This window comes from Heterodontus francisci, chromosome 33 (genome assembly GCF_036365525.1).
Source record: "Heterodontus francisci isolate sHetFra1 chromosome 33, sHetFra1.hap1, whole genome shotgun sequence".
NCBI classification, from domain to species: Eukaryota; Metazoa; Chordata; class Chondrichthyes; order Heterodontiformes; family Heterodontidae; genus Heterodontus; species Heterodontus francisci.
This window is the reverse complement of record NC_090403.1, coordinates 42,616,355-42,643,273: the sequence shown is the minus strand read 5'-3', so window position 1 is coordinate 42,643,273 and position 26,919 is coordinate 42,616,355. Positions and strand designations below refer to the sequence as shown.

Below are 26,919 nucleotides of genomic sequence, written 5' to 3'. Positions count from 1 at the left end.
TCCCCACCCACCCCATCACCTTCGCGACAAAAAGTTTATAACTAATAAACAAAAACATTCAAAGCAAATGAAATAAAGAACCAAACATTTTTAACACTGCCCCTATCATTTCTATGGAACATTGCAGCAGTCTCCAGGGAATTCATCTTAAAATTTCTGAAAACTCCCAAACTAATTCTAAAGTGTTGGTAATGCTACTCGCAATGCCCTGTACCAGGGAGATGCCCCTTCTCTGCAGAACAGAGGAACATCCTTGTTTATGATGCTTGTCCACAGCATTGGAGTGAAAACAAGTCTGGATTTAACAGAGCTGTGTGGATCTGCCGAGGGGACTTGATGGTTTGTTTAAGTTTGATGGGGCGGGGGTGATGCTGTTTGTTCCCGTTGGGACCAGATTGAGAGCTGAAACCAGGCAGCCTCTGCCCCGGAACTCAGAAACTGAGTTTCATTTTCGTTGGTTGCATTCTGCTTGCGTTTTACGTTTTTTCTCCCCTTTTGTTTTGAATGCGGATCCAAGTGGCAAATGCACGGCAGCAGAGGTAGGAATTTGATGCCTTCCGTAGAAGTTTGACCCACAAACATCGTTGCATTGGGAGGGTGGGGGGAAGGTTTTCAAAAGAAAGTAAAAACAGGGAAATCTCGCTGCGGAAAAAAAGCTGCTTCAAAGGGGAAGTGGAGGCACCCATCGCGGGGACGGAGTTTAGTTTCTGTTTTGCAATGGCGCAGAGCTTCGTGCTGAAATTGAATGTAATCTTGTTAACTTTGACCAGCACAGATGGATCTGCTGTGAACGGCCGAGGCCTCGCCAGTGCACAGAGCTAGAAAGGAGCAACCCACTTCTCAGCCCAGCTTGCATCTCAATTCTTGTTTAGCCCATCAGGTAAATTCATTCTACCCCAGAATATCTTCCAGATATTTTTCATTTTATCATAAGTTTGTAATCTAATGTATTTAAAAATTATATTGGTAATTAACCTGTAATCTCAGTATTCAATCTCAGTTGGCTTATCTGGGCTATTTTACTAGCCCAATATGGCTAAATTTATTTTTAAAGTGGCTTATTCCCCCCCCCCCCCACTTATGTGGGAACAATAGCTCAAGTGCTTATGTTGCTGCACTACTCAATCCAGAAGCCTAGATTAATATCCATGTGAGTTAAAATCCCATCAGGGCGATTTGAAAATTTGAATTCAGTTTTTTCAAAAAGTGGAGATTAAAAAGCTGATATTAGTAAGAGTTTCCGTGAGGTTGTCAGGCTGTCGTAAGACACAACTGGCTCGCTAATGTCCTTCAGGGAAGGAAATCTGCCGCCCTTACCCAGTCTGGCCTATATGTGACTCCAGATCCACACCAATGCCCTCTGAATTGGTCAAGGAAACTACACAGTCAGGGCAATTAGAGATGGGCAGTAAATGCCAGCCTTGCAAGTGATGCCACATCCTGAGAATTAATGTAGAAAAAAGGAAACTTGGTGTAACTGCCACTAGATTTTCATGTGGTTATTTTTATTCTTTCATGGGATGTGGGCATTTGTTGCCTATCCCTAATTGCCCTTGACAACTGAGTGGCTTGCATGGGTCGGGTCGGGTCGCTCTTCCGGGTCTGGCTTTCGGGGTCGGGCCGGGTCCAGGTCCGGGTTGGACACACACAGCAAGAAGTGTTAAAAGTAAAAAACATACCTGAGCTGGGAGTCCAGGACGTCACAGAATCACAGAATAATACAGTGCAGAAGAGGCCCTTCGGCCCATCGAGTCTGCACCAATGCATTAAAAACACCTGACCTGTCTACCTAATCCCATTTGCCAGCACTTGGCCCATAGCCTTGAATGTTATGACTTGTCAAGTGCTCATCCAGGTACTTTTTAAAGGATGTGAGGCAACCCGCCTCTACCACCCTCCCAGGCAGTGCATTCCAGACCGTCACCACCCTCTGGGTAAAAAAAGTTCTTCCTCAAATCCCCCTTAAACCTCCTGCCCCTCACCTTAAACTTGTGACCCCTCGTAACTGACCCTTCAACTAAGGGGAACAGCTGCTCCCTATCCACCCTGTCCATGCCCCTCATAATCTTGTATACCTCGATCAGGTCACCCCTCAGTCTTCTCTGCTCCAGTGAAAACAACCCAAGCCTGTCCAACCTCTCTGCATAGCTTAAATGTTCCATCCCAGGCAACATCCTGGTGAATCGCCTCTGCACCCCCTCCAATGCAATCATATCCTTCCTATAATGTGGCGACCAGAATTGCACACAGTACTCCAGCTGTGGCCTTACCAAAGTTCTGTACAACTCCAACATGACCTCCCTGCTTTTGTAATCTATGCCTCGATTGATAAAGGCAAGTGTCCCATATGCCTTTTTCACCACCCTATTAACCTGCCCTTCTGCCTTCAGAGATCTATGGACAAACACGCCAAGGTCCCTTTGTTCCTCGGAACTTCCCAGTGTCAGGCCATTCATTGAATACTTACGTGTTACATTACTCCTTCCAAAGTGTATCACCTCACACTTTTCAGCGTTAAGTCTGCCCATTTGACCATTCCGTCTATATCTTCCTGTAACCTAAGACACTCCACCTCACTGTTAACCACTCGGCCAATCTGTGTGTCATCCGTGAACTTACTGATCCTACCCCCCACATAGTCATCTATGTCGTTAATATAAATGACAAACAATAGGGAACCCAGCACAGATCCCTGTGGTACGCCACTGGACACTGGCTTCCAGTCACTAAAACAGCCGTCTGTCATCACTCTCTGTCTCCTACAGCTAAGCCAATTTTGAATCCACCTTATCAAATTACCTTGTATCCCATGTGCATTTGCTTTCTTGACAAGACTCCCATGTGGGACCTTGTCAAAGGCTTTGCTGAAATCCATGTAAACTACATCAACTGCACTACCCTCACCTGCACGCACACCTGGTCACATGCTCAAAAAATTCAATCAAATTTGTTAGGCATGACCTCCCTCTGACAAAGCCATGCTGACTATTCCTAATCAAATTTTGCCTCTCCAAGTGGTGATAGATTCTCTCCTTCAGAATTTTCTCCAATAGTTTCCCTACCACTGACATGAGACTCACTGGTCTGTAGTTCCCTGGCTTATCTCTACAACCTTTCTTAAATAGTGGGACCACATTAGCTGTTCTCCAGTCCTCTGGCACCTCCCCCGTGGCCAGAGAGGAATTAAAAATTAGGGTCAGAGCCCCTGCAATCTCCACCCTCGCCTCCCACAGCATCCAGGGACACAAATTGTCCGGACCTGGAGATTTGTCCACTTTTAAGCCTTCCAAAACCTCCAATACCTTGTCACTCCCTATGACAATTTGCTCAAGAACCTCACAGTCTCTCTCTCTAAGTTCCATATCAACATCCTCTTTCTCTTGGGTGAAGACAGATGTGAAGTATTCGTTCACCACCCTACCAATGTCCTCTGGCTCCACCCACAAATTTCCCCCTTGGTCCCTAATGGTCCCTCTTTCCATGGTTATCCTCTTCCCATTGATATACTTATAGAATATCTTGGGATTTTCCCTACTTCTACCAGCCAGAGCTTTCTCATATCCCCTCTTTGCACTCCTAATTGCTTTCTTAAGCTCCATCCTACACTTTCTGTACTCCACTAATGCTTCCATTGATTTGCTGTCCTTGTATTTACTAAAAGCCTCTCTTTTCCTTCTCATCATACCCTGAATGTTTCTGGTCATCCATGGTTCTCTGGGCTTGTTGCTCCTACCTATTACCCTAGAGGGAACATGTTGGGCCTGTACCCTCCCCATTTCCTTTTTGAATGCCCCCCACTGCTCTTCTGTAGATTTCCCGACAAGTAACTCTTTCCAGTCTACCTTGGCCAGATCCTGCCTTATTTTACTAAAATTCGCTCTCCCTCAATCCAAAACATTTTTTTGCAACTTGTCTATTTCTTTCTCCATAACAAGCTTAAATTGTACCATGTTGTGGTCGCTATCACCAAAATGCTTCCCCACCAACAGATCAACCACCTGTTGATTAATTCCCCAGAATTAGGTCCAGCACTGCTTTCACGTCAAAGAAGGAAACTCTGAGTCTGCGCAGTGAGCATCTCTATGACGTCATCACCCTCATGCTGCAGCTTCCTGAAGATTGGAGTCGTAAGGTAAGTAAAGGGAACATTCCGGTGGTCGGGTCGGGAGCGGGAAAAATTAGAGGGGCTCGGGCCGAGTTGGGCTCGGGTCCGATGTGGTTCTGTTGGGTTCGGGTTGGATTTTTTTTCGTGACCTGCGCAGGCCTTTACTTGCTCGGCCATTTCAGAGGGTAGTTAAGAGTCAACCACATTTGCTGTGAGTCTGGAGTCACATCTAGGCCAGACCAGGTAAGGATGGCTGATTTCCTTCCCTGAAGGGCATTAGTGAACCAAATGGGTTTTTACAACCATCGATGATAGTTTCATGGCACCATCACTGAGACTAGCTTTCAATTCCATATTTTTATTAATTAATTGAATTTAAATTCAACCAGCTTCCATGGTAGGATTTGAACCCATGTCCCCAGGGCATTAGGCTGGAGTTCTGGATGACTAGCCCAGTGTAACAGGGTTAACAATTATTGACAGATTTTGTATAGTTATTGCAGCTGTTTAACTATACAAAGCTAATTATAAATAGACAATTAGATCAACAGAAAAATTATAAATACTGTAAATCTACCAGAAAACGAACGGGCCAGTGCTTGCAGTAGAGAGCTTTCATCAACATTCATCTGTCTATTCTAGGTCTTGGCAGGCTTGCTGTGTATTTCACTATTTTCTGTTTTTATTTTTAATTTACATTGAGTTCCTGTCGAAACAAGTCCTGCCAAACATTTCCTACATTAAAACAGTGGCTACATTTCAAAAGTACTTTGTTGGCTGTAAAGCTTTGAGATGTCCAGTGATCTTGAAAAGCACTATATAAATGCAAGCCTTTTTTTTTCAAAAGCAATAAGCCTGATCACAAACAAAAATACCAATATAAAGTTGGAAGGGGAAGCTTTAGTGTCTGGGTCATTTTAGTAACCATTGCATTTATAATTGTAGAAACTTACAGCACAGAAAGAGGTCATTTGATCTGTCATGCCTCTTTGAAAGAGCATTTGTGCTTACTCCCATTTCCCTGTTTTTTTTGTCCTTGTAACCCTGTAAATTCCTCATCCTCAAGTATTTGTCCAACTCCCTTTTAATGTTATTTATGGAATCAGCTTCCATTACCTTTTCAGGTAGACCGTTCCAGATCTTGACAATTCTTGAGTGAAAAATTTCACCTCCTCTCCCTCTAGATCTTTTTCCACTGATTTTGAACCTTTGACTTCTGGTTATTGGCCTCCTCATTGGAGGAAATAATTTTTCTCTATCTCCTCTATCAAAACTTCTCATCATCTTGAAAACCTCTATTAGGTCACCTCTTAGCCAAATATTAAGGATGGGGGATGTACAAATGACGAGGTACTGAGTAGGATTAAGGCAGGATACCACAGTCATTAAGGAGGAGGGTGTGTGATCAGTGTGTGCTACCGAACGTGACATATGAGGAGGAATCGGGGACAGCTACAAAATATACAGAACAAAAACTGTGCAGCTCAGAGAGAAATGGAAAGGCAAATGTTACGCATCTCCATTTGTGATAAAATCAGGTCGAATGAAATATGCCAGAAAACTGGAGTTAAGGACATCATTCAAAAGATAAAAGAAGCCAAAAGGAGATGGGCTGGGCATATTGCTCAAAGGAGTGATAACAGCTGGACAAAAAGGCGAATGGAGTGGCAGCCAAGAACAGGAAAAATAAGAAGGGAAAAATGAGAAGAAGATGGAGAGATGACATAATATCATACCCGGTAACCACATGGCCAAGAACAGCAAGGCATAGAGATAAATGGAAAAGGCATGAGGAGGGCTACATCCTAAAATGAATGAACACAGCCTAAATAATGAATGATGATTAACCTTCTCTGTTACAAGGAGAACACTCGTAACTTTTCCAACCTCTCTCCTAACTGAATTCCCTTATCCCTGGTAACATCGTGATAAACCTCCTCTGCATCCTAATATCTAAGACCTTTACATCTGTCAAGTCACGAGGGTATAATTATATGTGGAAGGGTCCCATGCTAGAATTAGTCACATTCAGCAGGTCATCATGAGTCCTTTGATCTTTTACAGTCACTTGATATACAATATTATACTTAATGGCAGTGCTTTCCACATTTCTGCATGTAGTCCCTGATATCCCTCACTGGAAATCGACTGACAAGTAGAAAAGAAGCTGGACCTGTAACATTTCCCCACAACCAAATAGAGTTTAATCATCACTACAAGTGCATAAATGTCAGACTCCAGGACCAACTTCTGCTTGATAAAGCTCATAATACACGTTGAATAAAGATAGAAAGAAAAAAGCTTGCATTCATAGAGCACCTTTCATGTCTTCGGGAGGTGCCAAAGCACTTTGGTGCCAGTGAAGTACTTTTAAAGTGTCGCCACTGTTGTAAAGGTAAGGAGTCGCAGCATACACATGTAACCCTTTTAAGGCTTAACAAAATGTTTTCTTTGCAGTTTAAAATGGATCGAACCATCCAGGTGTCTGATCTACCTACGGGTATTTCAAAGCGGACCCTTGAAGACAAACTCATGATTCATTTTTTACGGTCCAAGAATGGAGGAGGCGAGATAATTGAGATACTCTTCACAGCTGAATCGCCAACATCTGCTCTCATTATCTTTGAAGAGGCAAAAGGTAAAGCAGCAAATTCTAGAAAAGAGAGATGAGAAAATTTCAGCTAAACTATGGTGAACTGAACCTGAAATAATAGGAAATGCTTGAAATGCAAAGCAGCTTGATTGGCATCTGCAAGGAAAAGGTTTTGGGTGTCTTCTTCATTGTGGTCATGCATTTTGGCAGAAGGGATAAGGTGAGGCGATATATACTTCATGGCACAGTTCTAAAGAGTGTGCAGGAACAGAGAGACCTGGAGGTTCATGGGCATTGATCTTTGAAGTTGATAGGACACACTGAGAGAGTGCTTCGTAAAGCATATGGGATCTTGGGCTTCATAAATAGAGGCATTGAGTACAAAAATGGGGAAGTTATGCTGAACCTTTATAAAGCTCTGGTTAGGCCCCAACTGGAGTATTGTGCCCAGTCCTGGTCACCACACTTCAGGAAGGATGTGAGGGTCCTTGAGAGGGTGCAGAGGAGATTTACCAGAATGGTTCCAAGGATGGGGGATTTTAGTTACAAGGTTAGGTTGGAAAAGCTGGGGTTGTTCTCCTTAGAACAAAGGAGATTGAGGGGTGACTTGATAGAGGTGTACAAGATTATGACTGGCATAGATAAGTTAAGCAAGGAAAGATTGTTCCCATTAACTAATGGTACAAGGGCTACAGCACACAGATCAATAATTTTTTTTTACACAGCAGGTGTTAATGACCTGTAACTCACTGCCCAAAGGTATGGAAGCAGAGACAATGATTTCAAAAGGAAATTGGATGGCCACTTGAAGTAAATATACTTGCAGGGCTATGTTGATCAATCTGGGGAGTGGAATGACTGGATTGCTCTGTGGAGAGCCTGCATGGACTCGATGGGTCGAATGGCCTCTGCCTGTGCTGTATATGACTCTATGACCTGCAGTGTTTCCTTTTCCCACCCTCGACCTGCTCCCTCCTCTCCCCGGTTTTCCCTCCCAGTATCTCATTCCTATCTTTGACAGGCTCCCTCTACTCCTAGGCTTTCCCTCCCAGTATCCTATCTCACCCTGAATAGTGCATTTCCAGCATTTTCTGTTATTATTTCAGGATTCCACCACTTATAGTTCTTTTTCTTTCCACTTAATTTAGACCCCAGAACTTTACAAGATGTCATCAGTTGGAGGAGACTTTGATGATTATGGAGTTGTGATTATAAATTATGAGAATAGTTCGATGCTTTTAATTACTACCCCTGATAATTCAGTCACTTTTTGCACAAATAAAATTTGAATTATCTGGTAATATAAATTAGGCAATTTTAATGAAACAGCACAGGGGATTTTTATATAAAGTTTCAATTTGAATGATCAGATAATTTGAATTAAGCAACTTCAATATATAAGGCGTGGACTGTTATCTATTTAACAAATATTGATTCAGAGTAATGGGGTCTATGTTGTCTTAGAAGACTTTCCAGGCATCTTGCCCCAATGGGAGGAAAACCTTGGGAGAGGAGGGAGCAGGCCTGGAACAGGATATTGAGGGAAAACATGAGAGAGAAGGAGCAGGCCTGGAATAGGAAAATGATGGAAAGCCTGAGAGGGAGCAGGCCCAGAACAGGATACTAAGGGAAAGCCAGCAGGGAGCAGGCCTGGTAGAGGGAAAGCCTGGGAGAGAGAAGGAAGCAGGCCTGGAAAAGGATAGAGGGAAAACCTGAGAGAGAGAAGGAAGCAGGCCTGGAAAAGGATAGAGGGAAAACCTGAGAGAGAGAAGGAAGCAGGCCTGGAAAAGGATAGTGAGGGAAAGCCTGAGAGAGAGGAGGGAGTAGGCCATGGAAAAGGATAGTGCGGAAAAGCCGGAGAGAGAAGGGAGCAGGCCTGGAAAAGGATAGTGAGGGAAAGCCTGAGAGAGAGGAGGGATTAGGCCCGGGAAAGGATAGTGAGGAAAAGCCGGAGAGAGAGGAGGGAGTAGGCCCGGGAAAGGATAGTGAGGAAAAGCCAGAGAGAGAAGGGAGCAGGCCCGGAAAAGGATAGTGAGGGAAAGCCTGAGAGAGAGGAGGGAGCAGGCCCGGAAAAGGATAGTGAAGAAAAGCCTGAGAGAGGGAGCAGGCAGAGGGCGGGAATGGGAAAGCCCTAGTCATTTGGAAGCAGTGTTCAAGGTCAAACAGAGTCCCATCTGGTCAGATATGCTGAAAATTCTACTTGGGAACTAATTGCCTTTACCAAATGCTGAAAACGACGTGAAGAATAACTTTCCATTACTTTCCCTTTAATTTTCAGGTAAGAGATTTTTGAGTACCTTTCGCTGTCGCTGCCTTGTATTGTTAACTCTAACACGTATACCTACCAATGCCTCTTGTAGTAATTTATCCAGTTTATAATAAACCTTTGTCTTGGCAGACAGATTACTCCCTGCTAACAGGAAAGACAAAGCTGACATATTAGCAAATAGGCCAAAACAGACCTCAATATAACCATGGCAGTCAGAAACAATAATACCTGGGATGGAAATATTTAGCAAGGCTGGTGATAATGCCGTCAATTAAATAGGTGATTTGAACCAGGATTAATTGAAATTTCAATAATTAAAAAGAATTGCGAGATTAATATTTTAAATCATTTTACAGCCTAGTAGCAAATCAGAGTGACAGTTTTGATGAAATTGACAGAGGCAAATCCATTCGGTCCTGCCCAGGACTATTACTGCAGAGTATGATACAGGTCCTTAAGCAGCTTCTGAAACTTGGAAAATATATGTCCCATTTTACGGACATTCATCTTAGCCTAGTTTTGTTCCCTACTTGTAGTGCACTGTGAAATTATTTTAAAATTTGCTACTTTGTGCCTGGCACTATCACGTATAAATTTATGGCACAGAAACAGGCCATTTGGCCCAGCAGACTTATGCTGGTGTATATGCTCCACATGAGCCTCCTCTCACCTTACTTCATCTCACTCTAACATATTCTTCCTCTCCTTCATCCCTTGTACCTATTGTGCTAAATTTGAAAATCAACAATACACCAGATAGATATTTAATAGAGATTAGAATAGGCCAGGTGCGACTGCATTGTGCTGCACCGTTGCCCTTTACGTATAATGCTTGAATAAAATAAATGAGTGCAATCACACTGCGTGGTATGCAACTTATCACAAGGTACAATATTGGTGACTGAAACCATTTCTTTTCCTTTGATTACTGTTATAAATCTGTTGTATTCTTATAGTTTATGGCTGTAGTACAATACCATGTTTGTTCTATTGGTTCAAAGTCTGATAAGCATACAAGTGGAAGCTGATCCCCATGGATACATGATGCCACCAAGCAGCAGCATGTAGATGAGGGAGTAGAACAAGCCAAGGTTAAATTCCTGAGGGCTCCAGAGGTAACTATATGGGAGCGGGCAGATGAGCCATTGCTGGAGATATTCTGACTATGACCAAATAGATAAGAATGGGACCAAGTGAGGGTAAGGCCACTGAGTTGGCCAACAGAGGAGAGATTTTGGAGGAGAATGATGTGTACTGTGTCAAAGGCTGCGAAGTCGTCAGGGAAGGATAATGCAGCACAATTGCAGAGGATGTTATTTGTGACTTTGCTTAGAGCCGTTTCGTGCTGCAGCAGTGGTAGAAAACTGATTGCAGAGATTCAAACATGGAGTTGTGGACACGGATTTAGGAGAGGAATTAAAAATTGACGATAGAGCCATAATTTCCTAGGAAAGAGAGGTAAAGGGCCTTTAGTTGCAAGGAAAGAAAGGCGAAGGGTGTTTTTATTAGGAAGAAGATGATGAAGCTGATCTTTAAAGGGAGGAGGCATACCTGTGGAGAGAAAACGTTTTGCAATGTCAGCTGGCGGGAAGCCATGAAAGGAAGTTAGGTGGTCAAGGGTATAAGTGGGAATGGCGTCAAGAGAGCTGGCGGTTGCTCTCATGGACAAGGTGAGCCTGGAGAACGTATGAGAGGAGTGGGAAAGACACTGGAGGGAGACGCAGGCTCGGGGCGAAGTCTGGGAAGAGTTATGGTGTAGTGGGAAAAGGGGAAGAAACAGAGGCATGAATGGATGGTAAGGAATCCAAGCACACTGTTGGATGTGAGGGTGGAAGGAACAGGGGAGTAGGGTCTAAAAAGATGGCTGGTAGTGGTGAAAAGATGTCAGGGGTCATCTTTGCTCTCCAGGATGACCCTGAAGTATTTGTCGTTTTGGCAGAGGAGAGTGAGATATTGCCTGCTGAAGAAATAATGGGTCCTGGGATTTGAGGGACACAAATGTCTACGTCCTTGAGAAATCCTACTTAATGGCCTACTTAATAGCTGATAATTTCAGCACATGATTAGGCTTGTAGTATTAACTGTAACTAAACTTTTATGTCCCTTACTCAGTGGCTCAACGGGTTCTCCGAGTTGAAAATCACGTTCTTGCAATTAATGGGAAACATCACAAATTAAAAGTAGAATCAGCTTCTACTGAGGTCAACGTTGATCAGGTAACTGATGAATTACTTCAATATTTTCAAAATCTAGTGTATTCTTTACATATTTTATGATGGTGGTCGCTTGTGATGTGCAAACTAAAGGTTTAGATTTTGATCAGTAGTACAAGACCGGGCTCTGACCAATACTTGTTGCAGTGAGCCCAACGCATCCAGCAGAAACATTATAAATGTTTTCAATAAATGTGACACTTTTAACATAACAATTGGATGATAAATAGCAAATATACTTGAAAATGTTTGTGAGAAGCAAGATACTCTAATGTAATGTAAGCTGTATAAAACGCTAGTTAGGCCACAGCTGGAGTACTGTGTACAGTTCTGGGCACCACACTATAGGAAGGATGTGATTGCACTGGAGAGGGTGCAGAGGAGATTCACCAGGATGTTGTACACCTGCTGTGTATTTCCAGCATTGTTTGTTTATATTTCAGGTTCCCAGCACCTGCAGTACTTTGCTCTTGGTCTCAGTTAGAATTACTATTTGCCTGATTTGGAGAGCAGACTCTCATTCCATAAGGACACACTGCACCCAACAAAGTCTGGCAAACTTAGTTGCAGCTTGGCAAGAACCAAGGCTCAGGATTTCCCAAATATGTTTTGGGGTACTGCGAGCGTTTAATCATCTAAGACCATATAGCTTACCAGCATAGAAAATTGGTAATCTTACCTCTGTGTGTCCATCTAGACCATACTATCCATCATAGCATTGGATTGCAGGGATATCTAGAACTGAGTGGGAAGGATCTTAGCTACAATGAGCAGTCTACTCTTTCAGATTCCATTGCTAATCCACGGGTATCTAGTTAATCATCAGCATTATCCTGAAGTATGGCCACCTGAAGAAAATAAGCTTGCACGGCTACAGGGATTGAATGGGGGAGTGGGACTGACTGGATAGCTCCATTGAGAGCTGGCATTGACTCGATGGGCCGAATGGCCTCCTTCTATTCCATAATTAACTATGTTGCCTGGGCTGGAGCATTTTGGCTATGAAGAGATCTGAAAAGGCTAGGGTTGTTTTCCTTAGAGCAGAGAAGGCTGAGGGAGGGGGGACATGATGGAGGTTTACAAGTTTATGAGGGGCATTGCTAGGTGAGATAGGAAGAAACTTTTTCTCTTAGGGGAGGGGTCAATAACCAGGGGGCATAGATTTAAGGTAAGGGGCAGGAGGTTTAGAGGGGATTTGAGGAAAAACTTTTTCACTCAGAGGGTGGTTGGAATCTGGAACGCACTGCCTGAGGGAGTGGTAGAGGCAGGAACCCTCACAACATTTAAGAAGTATTTAGATGAGTATTTGAAATGACATAACATAAAAGGCTACGGGCCAAGTGCTGGAAAATGGGATTAGATTAGTTAGGTGCTTGATGGCCGGCACAGACACGGTGGGCCGTAGGGCCTGTTTCTGTGCTGTATAACTCTATGATTCTAATGTTTTCCGAATTGCGTTACACAGTGGCTTATGAAATAAAATTGAGGCCCTCTTTACAAGCTTTGGGAAACCTTTTGAATCGTGACGTTAGTCTATCTTGTATTGTGACTACTTGCTACATTTGTTATATTGTTACTTGTTGTTGTCAAATTAAATGACATCACAAAGGTGCCATTTTATATCTATTTATAAAACACCAGAAAATTTTGTCTGTGCACACTTTATCAGTTTTTTAATTGTATATTCCTGCATCCACATTTATAATGAAAACTGCCTTTGGAAATTTGTCATACTGTAATTACAACCTTCCCCCAGTGGAAGTGCTGCAGTGTGTGTCATAGACATTTTCCATTGTAAATGTGGGTATAGCAAAAATGGATGACATTAAAATGGGGTCTGAATTATGTCAGCACACCTTGATCCAGTTATCCCCTAACCTCTAACCCCCACTTCACCTAAAGATTACATGTGATCTTGACCATCTGCCACAAGAGATTGAGTTGTTTTTGTTCATTGAATTTTATTACAAATATTCATGATTGTGCAATGTTACATCACTCTTCACATATCTGGTAATGTTTATATCCATATCCTTCTGAATTTAATATTGGGCACAATGTTACCCCCTTTTCTGTACTGCCATGTACTTTGCCAGATCCCTCTACAGTTTCCCTTTGACCGTCTCCTGAAATATCCATTTCGTTTAAGAGGAGTCAGCAGAATATACTTCTTTGTTATAACATTTCACCAAATTGCATCCATTTAAATAAAAGGGCACAGTTACTATGGGTCTTTAATTTCTAGACACAGAATCTTTTCAGACCTAATTACTTATCATAGAATGTAACCAATGTTTGTCTTTTATTTTCCTGTAGGTCATCCTCCACGTTTCTATGACAGTAGATTATGGAAAACTTCTAGGTGGAAAAAGATTAATGAAACATTTACAGAAGACACATAAAGATATCCAGTTTAGTTTTGATCAGAAAGCAGAACAGTGCATTGTTGCTGGAACATTTTCAGTCATGCAGGAACTAAGTGGAGAAATTCAGAATTTTTTCAATTTAAATCCCAAACAAACAAACAGTGACTCTTATGAAATTGAGCAACACCAACACGACGGCTTACAAAACAGTGCTTTAGGCAGTTCAAACAGCATTAGAAAAGTTGCTGGGAAATCAAACGCAGGCTCTAATGCCAAGGAGGAAGGTCTGGAATTGCAAACTAAAACTGGAATGCAAGGCTCTGCACGTAGCAGTGTCAGAAGAGACACTGATTTGCAACAAGCATGTGAGCGACAAACTAGAAATTTCGAAGATTACACTTTATTGATGGATTCTGATATTTACAGGTATATTCAGAAATTTTGTAAAGACAGGTATCAAGATATTCTGCGTCAGTACCTTGTGAAGGTGTTGGATATTACCAGTGAAGACATCACCACCTTAATTTTACAAGAAGCTTCTGGCTGTTCGGACGGCAAAGCATTACTGCTGCAAGCACATCAAGAGCTTTCTAAACTCTACCAGGACTTTGAGTTCAGGCTCCGCAAAGAACAGATCAACAAGAAAGATTTAACTTCTGATGTCACTCTCCTACAGAACATCAGTGCGAGCCTTCAGCCACAGTTCCCCAAAATAAATTTCAATGAAGATGAAAACTACTTTTACCTAATCGGCACTTCAGATGATTGCTGTCTAGCCAAGAAATATCTACATGATTTGAAGGAAGAACTGGCAATAAGATCACGACATGGAAAGCATCCAACTTCAAACAGAGACTCGGAAAGTTACTGGGCTAGTAACAGCAGTATACCTCAGTCTCTGCGAGAATTGGATGGCAGCAATTTGTTTGAGCAAGCAGCATGCTCAAAGACAGATGCCAGAAAAGATTACAAATTGGCTCCAACCTTCAGTGATCTAAGGGAAAAAGTCAATCCTTTGAAGGCAGGGAACAGTCTAGCTGAAAATGATTTGATTCTGAAACCTGAACAAGCACATGCAGCTGATAAATTGTTGAGAGGCCATAAGAATAGTAGTCCATTGATGGATACCAAGTATCAGTTGAGTTCAAAAATGCAGGAAAGACCCAGGCGCAGTACGACTGGCAATGAGATGTTTATCTCTGCTGACAAAACATTAACTTGTGGAACAGGGGAGTTTGTTGTACCCATCAAAACTAAGGAAGACACTCTTATTAATGCGTTCAAAGATTTTTCCATATTAAGTGGTCAGGCCAAGGAACTTAAGAGTCCTGATAAAACAAGTGATGACATTCTGTTCAAGGGATATGAAGATTCTTCCATAGTTGGTACAAATAAAGGAGACAAACATTTTCAATATACCAAAAATAGCAAAGTACATGGTCCTATCAAGCCATACCACTTAGAAACATCAGCAGGTACTCTCTTTCATCAGGGAGACCTCCTAGGCAACACACACACACTCCAGTCTGTGACTATTACCAAAAGCTCAGAAGGTCATACATTTAAACCATCACTGAGAAGAACCAACAGTTTTTCTGAATACTTAAGATCAAAGCGTTCCCGAGACTTTAGCAACAGTTTCCAAGGAGTACCCACCAAAGTCAGTCCTGTTGAAAATGTGCACACTGAAGAGTTCCCAATAGACTCAGTTATATGGTCTTACCTGAAGGATACCTATGATTCTTTTATTAGAAGCATTGGTACTAAAAGTGAAGTTGTGTTCAATGAACAGATGCAGGGAGATATAACAATCCTAAAATTAACTGCGTTGAATAAAGCCAGTATCACAGCTGCCAAGCAGGATATTTTGTCACTTCACACATCGGTAATGAAATATTTGGCTCAACAGTTTCTTTCATACACAGATCTTGGCATTGAGGACTACAGTCAGAAAGAGGTGGAGCAGTGGTACAACAGTCTGAAAAATACCTTTCCAGAAGTAAAATTCATTATAGCACAGACAGGTTTCAAAATTATTGGCACATCTGTACATTGCATGAAAGTAATAGAAACTTTTAAGCCTAAGTTAAAAGATACATTTTTGGAAGACCAGTCCTCGACAGGTATTGAGTCCATCACAGCTTCTAATCAATGCTCATTCATTGGCACAGAAACATTCGAAGATGCAGAGGGAGAGGACTTGAGCAGATCTACAGAACATACTTCATTATTGGGTCAGGTTCCTCATGGTCAAAAGCCAAATGGCTTCCACACTCCAGTACGCCACATAGATGAAATCAGTCTGAAAAAAGATCTGAAAACCAGAGAAGAGCATCCTTCATTTCAGTCAGATAGAGAACTTACTGAAATTATGAGTCACAAGAAGATAGCAGGAAGTTCCAAAAAGAATTATCATTCTCAGCCTGACGTAGAAGAGGAGTGTCCAAAGAATCAGAAAAAATATTCGCATGGGAGCAATGGCCCTGCATCAAATTCAAAGCAGGAACACAATCCACTTATGGAGCAGAAGAAATCACCAAAACCTCTTGATGAATACAGTGGTTTGGGGTTTCTTCATGATCAGGCGGATTATAAAAATCAGAAGATGATCAAGCAGGTTGGAGATGTAGAGGGAGTCAAAGCAAAGAAGGCACTGCCTGATAAATTTCATTTTGCAGCCAACAAACTGGTGAAGGAAAGCCATTGCTACGATAGAGAAGACAGCCTGCATCGTAATAAACTGGACAGTGGCACACAGTCATTACCAATATTGTCTTACACTAGTACATCAGTAGCGCAACAAAATAGAGATGGTCCACATGCCTCTGAGTCAGTCACAAATTCTGGAGACCAAATACAAGAAAAATATACGCAGCAGCAAGATGAGAGCAGAGTAGCAGTGTCACAAGAAAGGAAGACCTTGAAAAATTTGCAGCAAAATCAACCCAGAAGCCCAGCCATAGGACTAGATGCTCAAGAAATAAATGAACCCACCAAGACTTGCAGTTACTGTAAGAAAAGTGCGAGGTTATCAAAGTTGAACTGTGGTCATGTTTTGTGTGAGGAATGTTACACAATTCATCAGTCGTTTTGTCCAGCATGCAGTCACGCTGCTGCCTCAATTAAAAATGAAAGCCAGTGTCTGGGGAACATGAAGTCCACACCTCTGAACATTAGTTTATCTGGATTCCTTAAACATATGGCCTTGAAAATAAGCTATGTGATCCCTGATGGTATCCAACGGGTAAGTAGTCTGGTGCAATTAAGAAGAATTAAATCATTAGTTATAATGGGTGACTGCTGGGTCTTTTATTGCTTCAGTCAGAATTTGCTTCTAGTTTGTCTGGCGCTGCTGATAGCGGAAACTACACTGAAACTATGGCCGGAATTTTATGCCTCCCAAACGAGCGGACTGGTGGTGGGGGTGGTGGTGGGCGTAAAATTTAGTGGGAGGAAGGGGGAGCCGCCCCCAAAGCCCCAAACGCACAACACTCCCCCCGCCCCCCCTAACTGACCCCACCCTAGCCTCGCTGCGCCCAATCAATTGTCCCCGGCAAGGCCTTATAAACACCTTAGTTCCGGGGCTGTCCTTCATCTTCCTTGCGATGGCTGGGTGTAGTCCCAGCAGTGGCCACTGCTCCCAGTGGTGCTGCTGGGATTAAGAGCTGCCGGCCCACTGATTGGCTGGCAGCTCCATTAGGCGGGGCTTCCTACCTCAATGAGGTGGCAGTCCTCCCCAAGACCAATTAAGGGCCTAGGGAGCGTAAAATCTTGGTCTGGCTCCCCAGGCCTGGCAGAGGCAGTCTTGCCACCGACTTTTCGGCCAGGGGACGGCGCCACCCCCCCCCCACACAATGAAAAATGTTGGCCTTTTTTTTAAGGAATGACTACTGATAAATGGCCAACATAGATATAGTTTCAGGGAGATTTAGAACTTATAATCATTAAATGGGCGTGTGATGTAGACAGTGTGAATTCTTTGGAGTAAATCTTAACATTTAGCCAAAGCTTATTTCTAACACAATGGGGGTAATTTTGACTGTGTGAGTGTAAAAAAGTGATAGTGAATCAGCAATAAAAAAAATTTTTTAAACTTCCATTGGCTTCAATCCCAGGCCCCAAGATTTAACAGTGATTTTACTTCCTGTGTATATAGAAGGTACACTGTAAAAGTAGGTGCTCTTGTTGGGCACAAAGTTGAGCTTATGACTTGCTAAGTTTCCTTTCGTTGTTTGGAACACAATCTCTGATTTAAGGAACCTACGCAAAAGACGGGCTTTCTTAATAATTTTTTTAAATGGTAGATTTTTCATCTGAGGTAATTCCTGTTTGCTGGCAGTGCAGTTCAAAACCAGTAGTGGTTTTTTATAAGACACGGGCAAATTTCACAAAATGAGATCCCTATATTCTCTGAGTTATTGCATGAAACTGTAGTTGACGACACTGGCTGTATTGCAGAGCATAAAAATCTGCTGCTTTGAATCCTTGTTTCTTTCTCTTTAAAGGAATGTGATCCGAACCCAGGACAACCATTTACAGGAGGCTGCTTTGAAGCCTTTTTGCCTGACAATCCCATGGGAAGAAGAATCTTAAAATTGTTAAGAGAAGCTTTTAACAGAGGCCTGACCTTCAAAATAGTATCAGGGCCCTCAGTATTGCCCCATGTGACGTGGAATGACATTCCTCACAAAACAGAAATAACTGGAGGAAAATCTCGGTAAGTCTTTTTTTCCCCTCTTTTAAACTCAGTATGATTGTTTCTTTATTATTTCTATGTTAGACATTGTCAGGTTCAACTTTCTCTCAGCATCACATTTAGCTCACTGGTTAATGCCTTCACAATAATATTCCACTCTACCCTATTTTAAAATTAAAGGGTTTATTCAGGGGAGAAACATGGTTAATCAGATGCTGGTCAGAAAAATCGATGCTGTAGTGTTGCAGTCCTATCTCTGCCCACATTTCTGTCAAGTGTGACTCTATTATGAACACAGAACAAATTAATTCACTCAAACCTTTTAATAATTTGAAACAAATTCAATGCAAAAATATTGACCAGTGTGTTTAAAATATCACAGGCATTAAACCTGTATGTTGGTTGCTAATACAACTACATTTGATTTTATAAGCTGTTATCCAGAAATTCTTTTCACAATCCACTGTGAGATTGGATTTTTGGTCAGGTACCACATGCATATTAATTTTTTCTGGAATCCTGATTTCTGAACAGTTTGGATTGAATTATTCCTAAACACACTATACATACATAGACAGTTAATGGTGGAATTTGATGCATTGCCCATACTGTTGTAGATTCAAGCCCCCCTCTAGGCCTTGAGGCTGATGCTGCAGTACATTTCAGAGGGAGAGCTGCAATGTCAGAGGAGCTATCTTTTGGATGATTAAAGCAAGGCACTGCCTTCTCAGGATGTGAAAGAGGCTATGCTACAATGAGCATTCCACCCTCAACCCCCAACCCCATTCAATTCATTTGCTGTCTTCAAATTGCATTTGTTTATAATTCAAAATTGCTTTGTTGCCATGAAGTGCTTTGGAAAGTTAAGGATGCTGGACAAGTGCAAACTCATTCTGCAGTAGACTGTAAATTTAAAGATAAAAACAGAAAATGCTGGAAATACACAGTAGGTCAGACAGCATCTGCGAAGAGAGAAAGAGTCAACAGTTCAGGTCAGTGATCTTCAGAACTGGAAAAAGTTAGCATTGTAACAGATTTGAAGCAAATAGAGGCAGGTTGGTGGGGGTGATGCAGAAGAGAGAGAAAGGAACAAAAAGGGAAGGTCTGTGAAAGGGCAGAGGGCAGAAGTAACAATGCAAGAGGGATACTGGTGCAAGGCAAAATGGGGTGGTAATGGTAGCAGTAAAATAAAAAAAAATGGGTCTGGGAAGATCTGTAAATAGCAACAGCAGAACCATTACCAACAACTGCTGTACAGAAAAAGTAGCGATTTGATCTGAAATTGTTGAACTCTTGAATCCATAAGGTTTTAAAATGCCGAATTGGAAGATGAGGTGCTGTTTTTCAAACTTGCAATGAGCTTCATTGGAACAGTTTAGGAGGCCAAGAACAGAGTGAAGGTGGAGGGAACTAAAAACGGCAAGTTAGCAGAAGCTCAGGGTTACACTTGTGAACTGAATGGAGATGTTCAGCAAAGCAATCGTCCAATCTGCGTTTGCTCTCTCCAAATGTAGAAGTGACTGCATCATGAGCAGCAAATACAGCATCCGAAATAGAAAGTACAAGTAAATTGCTGTTTCACTTGGAATGAGTGTTTGGGAGCCTGTTTGGTGAAAAGGGAGGCGGTGAAAGAGCAGGTGTTGCATCTCCTGTTGTTTCATGGAAAGGTGCCTTAGGAAGGGGAGCGGGTGATTGAAGAGCGGACTAGGGTTTTGCTGAGGGAACAGTCCCTCCGCAAAATGTAATCTAGATAGCTGTGGGAGTATGTGGGCTTACAGTGGATATTGGTCAACGGCCTATCCCCAGAAGTGGAGATTTTTTAAAAAATTCATTCATGGGATTTGGGCATCGCTGGCTAGGCCAGCATTTATTGCACATCCCTAATTGCCTTTGAGAGAATGGTGGTGAGCTGCCTTCTTGAACTGCTGCAGTCCATGTGAGGTAGGTACACCCACAGTGCTGTTAGGGAATTGCAGGATTTTGACCCAGCGACAGTGAAGGAATGGCGATATAGTTCCAAGTCAGATTGGTATGTGACTTGGAGGGGAACTTGCAGGTGGTGGTATTCCCATGCATTTGCTGCCCTTGTCCTTCTAGTTGGTAAAGGTCGTGGGTTTGGAAGGTGCTGTCTAAGGTGCCTTGGTATGTTGCTGCAGTGCATCTTGTAGATGGTACACACTGCTGCCACTGTGTGTCATTGGTGGAGGGAGTGAGTGTTGGTGGATGGTTGCCAATCAAGTGGGCTGCTTTGTCCTGGATGGTGTCGAGCTTCTTGAGTGTTGTTGGAGCTGCACCCATCCAGGCAGGTGGAGAGTATTCCATCACACTCCTGACTTGTGCCTTGTAAGTGGACAGGCTATGGGGAGTCAGGAGGTGAGTTACTTGCCGCAGGATTCCTAGCCTCTGACCTGCTCTTGTAGCCACAGTATTTATATGGCTACTCCAGTTCAGTGGTAACCCCTAGGATGTTGATAGTGGGGGATTCAGCGATCATAATGCCATTGAATGTCAAGGGGAGATGGTTAGATTCTCTCGTTTGAGATGGTCATTGCCTGGCACTTGTGTGCGCGAATGTTACTTGCCGCTTATCAGCCCAAGCCTGGATATTGTCCAGGTCTTGCTGCATTTCTAGACGGACTGCTTCAGTATCTGAGGAGCCGCGAATGGTGCTGAACATTGTGCAATCATCAGCGAACATCCCCACTTCTGACCTTATGATTGAAGGAAGGTCATTGATGAAGCAGCTGAAGACGGTTGAGCCTAGGACACTACACTGAGGAACTCCTGCAGTGATGTCCTGGAGCTCAGATGATTTGACTTCCAACAACCACAACTATCTTCCTTTGCTCTAGGTATGACTCCAACCAGCGTAGAGTTTTCCCCCGATTCCCATTGACTTCAGTTTTGCTCGGGCTAATTGATGCCATACTCGGTCAAATGCTGCCTTGATGTCAAGGGCAGTCACTCTCATCTCACCTCTTGAGTTCAGCTCTTTTGTCCATGTTTGAACCAAAGCTGTAATGAGATCAGGAGCTGATTGGTCCTGGCGGAACCCAAACTGAGTGTCACTGAGCAGGTTATTGCTAAGCAAGTGCCACTTGATAGCACTGTCGATGACACCTCCATCACTTTGCTGATGATTGAGAGTAGACTGATGGGGCGGTAATTGGCCGGGTTGGACTTGTCCTGCTTTTTGTGTACAGGACATACCCGGACAATTTTCCACATGCCAGGTAGATGCCAGTGTTGTAGCTATACTGAAACAGCTTGGCTAGGGGCGCAGCAAGTTCTGAAACACAGGTCTTCAGTACTATTGCCGTTGCAGTATCCAGTGCCTTCAGTTGTTTCTTGATATCATGCAGAGTGAATCAAATTGGCTGAAGCCTGGCATCTGTGATGCTGGAGACTTCAGGAGGAGGCCGAGATGGATCATCAACTCAGCACTTCTGGCTGAAGATCGTAAATGCTTCAGCCTTATCTTTTGCACTGATGTGCTGGGCTCCCCCATCATTGAGGAAGGGGATATTTGTGGATTGACCTCCTCCAGTTAGTTGTTTAATTGTCCACCACCATTCACGGCTGGATGTGGCATGACTGCAGAGCTTAGATCTGATCCATTGGTTATGGGATTGCTTAGCTCTGGCTATCATATGCTTCTTACACAGTTTGGCACGCAAGTAGTCCTGTGTTGTAGCTTCACCAGGTTGACACCTCATTTTGAGGTATGCCTGGTATGGCTCCTGGCATGCCTTCCTGCACTCCTCATTGAACCAGGGTTGGTCTCCTGGTTTGATGGTAACGGTAGAGCAGGGAATATGCCGGGCCATGAGCTCACAGATTGTGGTTGAGTACAATTCTGCCACTGCTGATGGCCCACAGCACCTCATGGATGCCCAGTTTTGCATTGCTAGATCTGTTCGAAATCTATCCCATTTAGCACGGTGATAGCGTCACACAACACGATGGAGGGGATCCTCAATGTGAAGGCCGGACTTCGTCGCCACAAGAACTGTGCGGTGGTCACTCCTACCAATACTGTCATGGACAGAAGCATCTGCGGCAGGCAGATTGGCGAGGACGAGGTCAAGTATATTTTTCCCTCTTGTTGGTTCCCTCACCACCTGCCGCATACCCAGTCTAGCAGCTATGTCCTTTTGGACTCGGCCAGTAGTGATGCTACCGAGCCACTCTTGGTGTTGAACAGTGAAGTCCCTCACCCAGAGTACATTCTGCACCCTTGCCACCTTCAGTGGTGTTCAACATGGTGGAGTACTGATTCATCAGCTGAGGGAGGGCAGTAGGTGGTAAGCAGCAGGAGGTTTGCCCATGTTTGAGCTGATGCCATGAGACTTTATGGGGCCTAGAGTCGATGTTGAGGGCTCCCAGGGCAACTCCCACTGTGCCATCACATCTGCTGGGTTTGTCCTGCCCATGGGACAGGACATACCCAGGGATGATGATGATGATGATGGCAATGTTTGGGACATTGTCTTTAAGGTATGATTCTGTGGCAGGCTGTTGCTTGACTAGTCTGTGGGGCAGCTCTCCCAACTTTGGCACAAGGCCCCAGATGTTAGCAAGGAGGACTTTGCTGTTGTCGTTTCCGATGCCTAGGTCGATGCCGGGTGGTCTGTCCGGTTTCATTCATGGAAGGCAAGGAACGGAAGAGTCAGGTGGATTATGTAAAGGCAGGGTTGCAATTGGAAACAAAGTTGATATTTTTCAGTTTGTAGCAAGTGCAGGAAACAGCAAATACAGTCACCAATGTAGCAGGGACGCTCAAGACTAGAACAAAGAATGTTCTATGTTTCCCATGAAAAGGCAGGTAGAGGTAGGACTCATGATTTCCTGTAGATAAACCTTTCATTAAGGACGTGAGTAAAGTCAGAAGAGTAGTTGTTCAACAGGAGAACAAGTTCAGTCAGGCAGAGCGTGGTGGTGGATAGGGATTGATTGGTCTTCCCTCAGGGAAGGAGTGGAAGGCCTGCAGGCCATCCTGATGAGGGATGGAGTTATAGAGGGGCCAGGTACCTGGAAAGTGTTAAAAGTTGCTGATGGCAATGTGCCTGACGCAGTTGGATTAGACTGAACAAAAGGGGAGAAAGAGCGAGTCAAGATAGGAAGAATTAAATTTATGTAGGGCAAGCATAGGTTGGAACGATAAGTCTACCAAGACAGTCTTGTTTGTGGATCTTGGGAATGAGGTAGAAGCTGGCTGGGTGGGATTGAAGGATTACTACGTTTTGTGGGGAGGTAGGAGGGGTGCAAATCTACAAAACAATGGCTTGATGTGTAGTGCTGGGATCCTAGGCCAGGGTGGGGGGGGGGGGAGGAAAGTGGTAGGAGGTGACATACAGCCTCCACAAGGTAGCTGTCTCTTCAAAACTGCACCAGCCTACAGTGGGTTTAATATGAATGTTCAAGTTGCACCTGCTGCAAGTTCAGAGGGAGGTTGGTTAGTTAGAGTAATGGAGGGGAGTAGAGAAGTTAAGACAGTTGATAGCACAGCAGCAGCTCCCAATGGGGGAAAAAAAAAAATGGAGAGGAGAGGCCCAGGTGGAATGAGAATTCTAAGATGGGACAAAGTGATGCAGGCTATGTAAAAGGAGAGGAGAGGAAAGACCACTGCCCAAACTAGCGAGCAGAGGTAAAGGAAGCACTCAGCATTGTGTCAAGCTTGAAAGTCATTGAGATGGGGGCATAAGGGGATGGAGCTGAGAACTGATCAGAGTCAGAGGGGATAGTGAAAACAGCAAAAGGACAGCATCACAAAAGCTTCATCCAGAGGGGCAGTGGAATTGGTTATTGAAATTTCCTGTCCTTGATTGTCTGAGAAGGAAGAAAAACTTTTGTAAACTGTGCAAGATGAGGTGAAAGATGAAAGGGAACTGTGGACTAGGGCCGCTCTGAAGAGAGAATTGGTGTGGGGGAAAGAGAACAGTCGAGAATGTGCATGGATCTCGGGAAGTGAAGAGAGTAGTGTGAAGAATATTGAATAGCATAGAAATTTAATTGTAATTGCAAATGGATCCAAAACAAGGAGGATGGAGTTAATTGGAGCCATTAGCAGCGAGGGAGTTTTAGCACATACTTGAGCAAAAGCAAGACGTATTCCGAAAATAATGAAGTTTGAGGGCGACACGTGGAAATCTCAGCAGATTTTTGAGCTGGGCATTCTTGGAAGGTGTGGCTGTAAATTAAACTCAAGTCCAAAGAAAAATAATGCAGATGCTAGAAATCTAAAATAAAAAAATGCTGGAAGCTCAGACCTGGCAGCAAATACATGGAGGGGAAAGTAGGGTCAACATATCAGGCTCAGAAATCACCACCAAGAGAATGGGGTGGGAGTTGGGGGAGAAGTTGGACTATAAATCACTCAGAAGAGAAAATACAGCTTGGCTTCTGCAGCTGGCCATTTCAGATTGTTAGAATCCTGGTAAACACGGGTGAAGCAATAAATTTCTGACGTGACCTTTTAATGACTTGTTGCTCAGCAGTTTATGGCCAATAGAGGGAGACAACACAATGAATGGGTGGCTCAGTTGAACTGTACTGTCACTGTACTTCATTAGCATGTTGGAATAAATGTAATGAATGGATTTAGTGTGGTGGCAGTTCTTTAAAAAATATGCAGAGAATGAGAGTCACTAACCAACAAATATTTGTAAATACAGATATTGATCAGAATTCCTTAAAAAAAAACAACTTGTTTGTTTACAGGAATGGTTATCCGGATTCCAGTTATTTGAACAACGTTTTGGCTGCTTTGGAAAGACATGACATTCGTTGAAGTCAGAAGTACATACCAGATCAGTGGAAGTAGCCTCATTGTTGTACATAATTTTAAACAAATCCACAATTTCAGGATAAAGGATAGAGAAAGTCTTGGGATGTACATGCAGTGGAGCACATTGTGCAAAACAAGACTTGGCATCATTTTTATTTTGCAGAACTGGTTCAGGAATCGCATATGCTCGATTTAAAAAAAAAAAAAAGGAGTTATAAACATTTCCAGTAGTTTCTAAAATGGTGTTTTACACATTCCACAATGACTAATTTTACTGTGAATCCTGGAATTTAATTTTAATAAAATGTCTTGATAGCATTATAACTAAGACATTGCTAGTGTGAACTAATTACATAGAAAAGGTACAAATTCAATACAAAATAAGGCTAGAGAAACTTGAGATTTACTTTAAGCAGTCTAAAAGGATTGCAGTGAACGGAATAGTAAGTTTTAGAATTGGGACTTAATGGCTTAGATTGTGAATGACAAGTACTGTTGCTTCAGTGCCATGGAGCTTGAAGAAAATCACCTGTAAAGATCAACAGGCTTTGTGATGTGGATTTCTTTTGATATTTTTAAATCTGGCACTGCCAACAGGATCTCTAGCACAGACGTGAAGCAGGGTAAACAAGCAATGAGTTATTCAGACTGCAAACTAGGAAGCAACATGCACTGATTTTCCTTCACTTAAAAGTTAACAGGCTGTGAAATAAATTGAGACACATGGGATTAAAAGGTAGATGAAATAAATTTGAAAAATTGTACATTCATTAGAAATTTGACATTCCACAACTATAGTTAGTTTTTTCAACAGGAATTCTGAAGTTGATACACCATTAATGCCCAATTATAACTTTAAAAGTGCAAAGATTTTTTTCCAAAGAGACAAAAGCATAGATTGAGCAATTTATGCATTTCCATGTTGTACTGCACATATGCAGACTGCACAGTTTTGATGTAGCAAGGTTCATAATTTTAAAGCAAATGTGAAAAAGTTCCTTGAATGAGATTTAGAGCTGATCAGAAGGAGGCAGTGGTAGCATTCCTGCCTCAGTTAGTAGTCATAGGCTCAAGCTCCCTACTGGAGACATGACCACATAATGCAGGCTGATATTCCAGTACTTTACTGAGGGAATGCTGCATCGACAGAGGGGCCAACTTTTGGAAATGTTAAACTAAAGGCCCTATTTCCCCCGCGATTGGATGGAAAAGATCTCCTCCCCAGCACGATTCAAAGAGGAGGGGATTGGTACATCAGGTGATGAAACATTATATCCTGGACTGGTTATATAATGAGCTCACAGCACAAGTAGTCTAAAGAATGAACGTTTGTAGACGAGACTTAGAAAGCAAACGGAGACATTTTTGGCAGTTTGGGATTGAACTTTGGGCAGAACTAAAATGTTCTGAACATCTAGCATTAGCTCAAAATGCGAGGGATAGGTGAAATATAAATTAAGAATTAGGTGAACAGCAAGTTGTATACTGAGATTTCTAGTTAAACAGTGTGGGAGAATGTGATTCATGCTTGTAGTTCCATTACACAATAAAAGATCCCACTGTTAAATGCAGGAAAGGCACATCTGCCCAGAGGGAGATCAAAAAAGCAAAGAACAACCACATCCTTTGAAATAACAATGCCAGATATACTCAGGAACCAGGCAGCATCTGTGGTTTTGCTTTGGTGGAGTGGGGAGGGGGGGGGACACAGAAAAAGAAAAGAAACTGAATTTAATGATTACTTTTTATCAACTGGAATTCCAGTTCAGATTTTAAATTAAACTCAGTTTGTTTTTCTCTATAGATGCTGCCTGACCTACTGCATCTATCTAGTGTTATGTTTACTATATTGCAGTGTTTGCTTTTGTACCACATCTAGATCAATTCAGA

At 42.8% G+C, this 26,919-nt stretch overlaps 1 protein-coding gene across 5 annotated transcripts; it reads left to right on the top strand.

Moving 5' to 3' along the window:
• Positions 1 to 201: 201 nt before the first annotated feature.
• On the top strand, positions 202 to 26,706 carry si:busm1-163l24.3 (uncharacterized). 5 transcript variants are annotated; one of them, XM_068013378.1, is made up of 8 exons: positions 202 to 339; positions 776 to 880; positions 4,018 to 4,132; positions 6,563 to 6,743; positions 11,080 to 11,183; positions 13,497 to 16,790; positions 18,052 to 18,263; positions 24,963 to 26,706. In XM_068013378.1, exons 3-8 carry the CDS (start codon positions 4,100 to 4,102, stop codon positions 25,030 to 25,032), a joined length of 3,894 nt encoding a protein of 1,297 aa, XP_067869479.1. In that variant the 5' UTR covers positions 202 to 339; positions 776 to 880; positions 4,018 to 4,099; the 3' UTR covers positions 25,033 to 26,706. The 5 variants fall into 5 exon arrangements, with proteins under 5 accessions (XP_067869479.1, XP_067869477.1, XP_067869475.1 ...); XM_068013376.1 differs by having other exon boundaries at positions 771 to 880; XM_068013374.1 differs by lacking the exon at positions 202 to 339 and adding an exon at positions 375 to 539.
• Positions 26,707 to 26,919: the final 213 nt, after the last annotated feature.